The sequence below is a fragment of the Vicia villosa genome, linkage group LG1 (genome assembly GCF_029867415.1).
Source record: "Vicia villosa cultivar HV-30 ecotype Madison, WI linkage group LG1, Vvil1.0, whole genome shotgun sequence".
NCBI classification, from domain to species: Eukaryota; Viridiplantae; Streptophyta; class Magnoliopsida; order Fabales; family Fabaceae; genus Vicia; species Vicia villosa.
Genome location: NC_081180.1, coordinates 245,995,598 through 246,003,565, shown reverse-complemented (window position 1 = coordinate 246,003,565; position 7,968 = coordinate 245,995,598). Strand labels below are relative to the sequence as shown.

The following is a 7,968-nucleotide window of genomic DNA, read 5'->3' as shown; positions in this document are numbered from 1 at the left end:
AAGTACCGACAGTGTTGTACACACTTGTCGCGTACCAAGGGATAAATAACATTATACACACTGGCCGGACAGACCGACCTGCTCTGATACCACTAATGTAACACCCCAAATCTACCCAACGTTATATTTAAATCAGAATGCGGAAATTTCAAACATTAAACATGAGGCATTACATTCTCAACTTATTCCAACAAACAACCAACCTATATTTGCTTTTATTATGATGCATAGCATTCGGCGTTCACAACTTATAAATCATATACAACTTTATCCAACTAAAATCAAAACTTCAATTTATAATTATTCAAGAATTATTGTAATAACAACAATTAGAAACAATTTCAACAACAAATAATAACAACTATTCATCGTCTTATAATAACAACAACATGACCGACATAAACAATCATAATCCCATCCCGAGTGCTACGTATCAGAGCAAGACACCAATCGACTAACAGCAACTAAAGACTTCATAAAGTTACTTCGCTTCCACAGCTATTCTTGAGTACCTGCTCAATTACCCATAATAGGTAACATCATTACAGAAGGGGTGAGATATCATACAATATAAACAGGTGTATGATAAACAGTATATTAGATTAGGATTATACAAATTCTACCACTTTACATAGCAATTATACAACAACGAGTAAGCGACTTAAATCAATATAACTTACTAGCAACAACAACTTAGTAACAACAACTTAATAACAACAACTTAGTAACAACAACTGAATAACAACAACTTAATAACAACAACTTAGTAACAACAACTTAATAACAACAACTTAATAACAACAACTTAATAACAACAACTTAGTAACAATGACTTGATCACAACAACAACTTAACAGTAATGACAACTTAACAGCAATAACAACTTAATGGCAATCATAACTTATAACCAACAATAACTTAATCACAAAAGCAACTTATAACCACATCAACTTATATCAAACGACAATTTATCAAATAGCAACAACAACAAAAACACGATAACAAATTAAACATCGACAACAACAACAACGGTAACAACTTAAACATCAACAACAACAACAACGGTAACAACTTAAACATCAACAACAGCTCAAACATACAAATCGAATGTGACTCAACTATGCAAATGCATGTGGTACCATTTGGAGTAAAACTCCCAACGTAAACATATGCCAGGTTATCGAGGCATTTCAACAACGTAAACAGGGTGCCATCAAGGCCAACGTAATCAGGTGCCATCTAGGCCAACGTAAACAATGCAAATGTATGCATGCGACAACAACCACAACGTCATAACAACAACAACGAAACAACAACAACAACGACAACAACAACGTAAACAACAACTTGAACATGCAACAGATGCATCAACTTAATCCAACATTGGTCATACGACCTACAACTTAAACATGCCCACAAGTCGGGACAATAACAACGCTGAATAACATAATCAATTTTCAACTTATTCAACATTGGCCATAGGCCTACAACATCATCAACGTAATCAACGACAATTCAACAGCGACGTATAACAACAACATTTCAACATAGTAATAACAACTTGTTCAACAACGACAACATATTCCCAACAACTTACTAACAACATATTCAACTATATCATGTTCAATAATAACATACTAGAAACAACATAACAACAACAACTCGACACAACGCTTACTCATACCGACTATTATTATAAGTCTTATTTATACCACCAACTTATACTTAATTGTCCACCAACTTACATCATCGGTCCTTATACTACTACCAAATTATTCCTACCAAGGTTGTAACAACTCTGCAGCTATCAACTTAATATTCGCTATCAACATCTACCACTAAGGCACCAACAACTTAATTATTATTATTTGTTAATTATCAACAACTCCGTTACTTGAATTACCGCTACATAAGCCATCATTATTGCTACAGTTACTTTTATCGCATTATAATTAGGCTACCGATTCAGCCTGCTACTTTATACTTCTGCCATTGCTCCTTCGTGTTATTTTCCACTTTCTGCAACTTATACCACATGCCAACTATTTCTAATAATAAGCATTACTACCAATTCATTTGATTGAATTTCTACAACTTAATTCAAGAACACAACATTTATAACAGCAACATAACAATTTTCCACCACTAAAACACAATACAACAACAACCTACAAATCATCCCCAAATCAACATGGAGCAACCAATTATGAATAACAACCAAGGACTCAGAATCAACCACATAATCAAACACCGACACTGAGGCAAATTCATAAACCCCATCCCACATACGTGTTCATCATAACCCCGGTTATAGAGTAAGAACCCCACCCTTACCTTTGGATTGGAGATTCCTCTACTCTTCCGGTTGCCATAGCTTATGCCGCCGCTTCCAACTTTTCTCTGAAAATCTTTTCTAACAACGTGCAGAGACGCACCAAAAACCTGTTCGGAAATCGTTTTGTCAGACGGACTTAAAATCATCAAAACGAAAATCGCTCCGGTCAGAAGTTACCTCTACGAGTCTGGAACGCTGTGTCCAAGAACCGCGACGATCCAACGGTTGGATCGGGAGAAACGTTTGTTTTGCTAAGGTGTCTCACCACAGAAACTTGCTGCGAAAATTGGACTTCCCCTGGCTTTTCTCTTCCGCCATTGCTCTCTTCTTCACCTCTCCTCCAAACCCTTATTTTCTTCGTACAGTACAACAAAAACCTATTTCTTTTCTTTTTCTTTATTTTCCAAATAATCCAAATAACTCCTATAACTCTTATTGGGCCAATCATTCACACTTCCTCATTGCTATTTACCACACACTAATCCAACCCAATTCACTTAAATCAATTAGTCCAATAAATAAATCATATTATTCTTACTATTATCCTCCAATTAAACCGACTAAATAAATCCGACTTAAACTTAATATCTTCGATCAGCATAACAATCCAATTTCAGCTAAATCCAATAAATAATTCCTTCCATAATTTAATTAACTAATTAATTAAATTCGGGGCGTTACAAGGTGATTTGAGGATTGATGGGAATATTGTTATGAGATTTCGCGACAAAGTTTGTGTACCAGATGTGCCAAAACTTAAGAAGAGTATCCTTAAGGAAGGACACATAAGTAGTCTAAGTATTCATCCCGGTGTTACTAAAATGTATCAAGACTTGAAGAAAATGTTTTGGTGGCCAGGAATGAAGAAGGATATAATTGAGTTCGTTTATGCGTGTTTGACTTGCCAGAAGTCGAAGATTGAACATCAAAAGTCATTGGGTTTGATGCAGCCGTTGAGTATTCCTGAATGAAAGTGGGATAACATTCTATGGATTTTGTGACGAGTTTACCGAAGACTTCTAAAGGAAATGATTCAATTTGGGTTGTAATGAATAGACTGACTAAGTCGACTCATTTAATTCTGATAAAGATCAGTTATTTATTGCAAATGTTAGCTGAAGTGTATATTAAGAAGATTGTTAGTTTACATGGTATTCCTTCCAGTATTGTTTATGATAGAGATTCAAGATTCACATCGAGGTTCTGGGAGAGTTTGCAAGAAGCCATGGGTACTAAACTGAAGTTGAGTTTTGCTTATCATTCGCAGATGGACGGTCAGACAGAGAGGACTGACTATTCAGTCTTTGGAGGACTTGTTGAAAGCTTGTGTTTTGGAGCATACTGTTGGTTGAGTTTGCATACAAAAGTAGTTTCCATTCTAGTATTGGAATGACACCGTTTGATACTTTGTACGGTAGGACGTGTAGGACACTTTGTGTTATTATGATTATGGTGAGAGAGCAATGCTTGGACCAAAGATCATTCAACATACTTCTGAGAAGATCAAGATGATTCAGGAGAACATGAAAGCATCGTAGAATCGTCAGAAGAGTTATCATGATAAGAAGAGGAAATCACTTCAGTTTGTAGACAGATATCATGTTCATGAGGGTTACTCTTGTGACAGGTGTTGGTCGTGCTTTGATATCTCAAAAGCTCACGCCATGTTTCATTGGTCCTTATCAGATTTCAAATAGAGTAGGATAAGTGGCCTACAGAGTTGCCTTATTTATTTTGAATCTTCATGATGTCTTCCATGTGTCTTAGTTGCGGAAGTATATCCCTGATTCGTCTCATGTGATTCAAGTAGGTGATGTACAAGTTAAAGAGAACTTGACCGTTGAGGCATCTCCCTTAAGAGTTGAGGTTCACAATGTGAAGCACTTGAGAGGCATGGAGATTGCGTTGGTGAAGGTAGTGTGGGAAGGATCTGCTGGTGGAAGCATAACGTGGGAGCTAGAGAGTCAGATGAGAGAGTCGTATCTGACTCTGTTTACTTTAGGTAATTTTCAAGGGTGGAAATTCTATAAGTGGGGGAGAGTTGTAACACCCCGAAATTTAATTTATTTATTTTATCGAATTATTTGTGTTTTTTTATTTAATTATTAAGCGTTTTATGTGTTTTAATTAAATAAAGTGTGATTCTAGATGTGTACGTGGTATATGGTAGGGTGTAGTGAAAGTATTGGTGGGCTAATAGAATTATTAGAAATAATTATATTTAATAATTATTCTTTTTAAATAATAAAATAAAGACTTAATATTTTATTTCAGTTTTAGAGAGAAAAAGAGATGAAGATGATCCAAGTCCAAAGACTTAATTGCAATTTCGGTCTTACTATCTATTTATTTTTTTTGAGTTTTGGTCTCACATTTTAAAATCTTATTTTTTTCATCCTTTAATTTTTTTTCCAGGATTTTAGTCCCTCATTTCATTTTGGTTAATTTTTTTATGACATGACATGTGAAGGTGATGATGTCTCATGGGTCAAGTGGCATAACTCAATTACCATATCATTTAGAATAATTTTTTCTAAAAATAATAATAAAAATTTTAATATTGAAAATAAAATAAAATTAATAGACGAATTAAATTAACATTAATTTTTATATTAATTTTAAAAGAATGATTTTTTTTTCAATTACTTGCGATGTTTTAATGAAATAAATTTTTTTAACCTTCATTTAAAAAAAAAAAAAAACTCTCTAATCTTCTACAAAGTAAGACATTGATTTCTACGCTGTGCCAAATTAACAATTCAAAATAAAAATTAAAAATTGATTGGAATTACTCTAATCTCAATTATCTATAGCACGAACAATTGGACAAACGCGGGCAGAAAAGCATGAACTTTACTTTCTTTCTTTTTTCTTCAATATCATATAACCAGTAAAGGACCCGTGCGTTCACATGGGTCACGCAAAGTAGTTATAAATAATAAATAAATATATAATCATGATTAATAAATATATATAAAAGATATGCAAATTAAAAAGAAAAAATATTTGAAATTATAATTGTTATATAAATATTAATTTAATCTAGTTAAAAATATATAGTTTAGTAGAAAAAATAAATGAAATAATTAAGTAGTTATCTACTCGTGCGTTCGTACGGATTATACAATGTTATAAATAATAAATAAATATAATATATGTGATTATATTTATTTTATTTGGTAACATGTATCAAATTTGTTGTCCAAATTTTATTCATTGTCACTCATACTCTTATCTTATTTTAAATAAAAATTTCAATATATTTAATAGATTTATTTTTTCAAAAATATCAGTTATAAATAGGGGTGGGAATAGGCTGGGCCGAGCTAGGCTTTGCCAAGCCTGAGCCTGGCCTGCTAAAAAATTCAAAGCCTAAGCCTGGCCTGTAGCCTATCGTAGGCTTATTTTTTTGCCCTGAGTCTGGCCTTTTAGAAGGTCTGATTGGCCTGTTAGCCTACTTAAAAGCCTATTTCATTTGAACATTTATAAATAAGTCATTCAGCTCAACTTTATATCGACTAACAAATTAAAAGATCAGTGAGATTAAATGTTTGTTTGCATTGACTTATTTGAGTTTACCTAGTAGTATAAATTTTGTGACACTATTTGTTTGAAAAAACTTATGGAAGTAACTTATGACATAGTTCATAAGATTTTTTTTCATCTTATTTTCATAATTTCTTTAAGATAACTAATATTTATTTTTATATTTTAATTCAAAATACAAAATATAATATAATATTAATAAAATTATTCAAACTTATTTAAATAGGCCGGCCTCATAGGCTTAAAAGGCTTTTTATATGGCCTGTGGCCTAGCCTTTTTAGCTAAATAGGCTTATAAAAAAGCCTAGGCCTTTTTTATTTATGTAAAAAGCCTGGCCTGGTCTTGGCCTATGTAGGCTGGGCCGTAGGCCCCTGTTAGTCGGTCTGGCCTATTCCCACCCCTAGTTATAAATTAATATCAACATATAAAAAAATAAAGAAAATAATTAAATAGTCATATATCAGTAATAAATAAATATAATATAGTGATGGTTAAAAATGTAAGTAAAATATATACAGATTAAGTAAATAAAATATATAGTGATGGAATACAAAATTTGGAAACATATGTGTATTTATGTTTGTTAAATTTGTGTAGTAATTTAGAAGTTATATATTATAATAACTCAGAAGTCATTAAACATATGATCTATAATATCGGTTCAATTTAAGTAAATATTTTGTCGGTCCGTTAAAAAAATAGGTTCGGCCGGGTGCAGTTACCACGCATAGATAAAAATCTATGCACCATGCATAGATTATTATGGACCCTTGGATCATTGGATCAAATTCTAGATATCAATTGTTATTACTCAATACTCAATACTCACCAATCAATACTTAATACTCAATACTCAATACTGGATTAAAAACATAATCCAATGGCTTATGTAGGCTTATGCATGGTGCATAAGTAAAATCCTTATGCATATTAGTTAAAGCCGGTTCGGCCCATCAGACATGCCTATAATTTTAAAATTCTTCTGGATCGTAAATTTATGGATTCTATTAATATTATATATATGATATTATAATCATATATTAAATAAATAAAATGTTTTAAAATAAATGATAATTTAATTTAAAATATTTAGGGTTTAAGGTTTAAAATAAAATATATCCCTTGGATCAGTTGTATTAATTATTTTTGGATATATCAATAAAAGTCATGCTTTTACTCTAAAAAAAATATTGTATTAATAACATTTTTAACTTACGATATATGGTTTATAATAATTAACAGAAATGCTAGCATTACACCCATTCTTACCACCACACCGTATTTATATACGGTAATACATACTTTTTATTTTTTAATAATTTTTTCTTTGTCTTGGCCCTTGGGTTGTGTGCCACAGTTGAAATGGTTTGAAAAAGTGACGGTGTATATATGATGTATATGCAAATAGAGTGTAAGCATATCAAACCTCAATAATTAAATATAAGAAGAATATTTAATGCACTTTTAATGATATAATTACATCATTTAACCTATCACTTTTAATGATATAATTACATCATTTAACCTATCACTTTCAGTCAAATTGACAACTTTATGTTGTTCTATGGTTTTGTACTGTAGCATTGTGAGAGAATTTATGAAATTGCAAAGATGAATAGAAGAGAATTGATGCGGTTTGCCATTATTTTATATAGGTTTACACGTATAATCTTTTGCAATAGGTTATTTATAGAGAAACACCCAAAAATATTATAATCTAATAATGAAAAATTAGTCAAAAATTTAAATTGTATTAAATATTACGAATTTTCAATTTTAAACGGGGAATTGTAAATTAAGAAACAAAAAATATCGATCTTCTTAAAATTATTTTTTTACTATTTTATTTATGAATTTAATAGAAATATACCAACAATGTAAAGCAGTTTTACACCGTCAGTAAAATCATAACCGTCAATTTTTATAAATGTTTGACTTTTTCTTTAAATTACAATAAAAATATTTCTTTTTAAGGGTTGTAATGCACTGACTGTGTAAAATATTTTATACCGATAGTGCACTACCTTTAAGCTCTTTAGTTATTCCAAATTTGTTTTAGTTATTTCAAATTGATAGTGTTTCTAAA

General features: G+C 31.3%; 1 protein-coding gene across 1 annotated transcript; it reads left to right on the top strand.

Annotated features, from left to right (window-relative positions):
- The first annotated feature begins 3,443 nt into the window (after positions 1–3,443).
- On the top strand, positions 3,444–4,656 carry LOC131598406 (uncharacterized). Its single transcript, XM_058871014.1, has 3 exons — positions 3,444–3,716; positions 4,103–4,337; positions 4,610–4,656. Exons 1-3 carry the CDS (start codon positions 3,444–3,446, stop codon positions 4,654–4,656), a joined length of 555 nt encoding a protein of 184 aa, XP_058726997.1.
- Positions 4,657–7,968: the final 3,312 nt, after the last annotated feature.

Excerpts from the sequence above, each read along its gene's own strand:
- LOC131598406 (XM_058871014.1), top strand. The coding sequence starts at position 3,444 with ATGTTAGCTGAAGTGTATATTAAGAAGATTGTTAGTTTACATGGTATT. Across the intron at positions 3,717-4,102 it reads CAAAAGTAGTTTCCATTCTA|TTGCGGAAGTATATCCCTGA; the intron begins GTATTGGAATGA and ends CATGTGTCTTAG. Across the intron at positions 4,338-4,609 it reads TCTGACTCTGTTTACTTTAG|TTTTAGAGAGAAAAAGAGAT; the intron begins GTAATTTTCAAG and ends ATTTTATTTCAG.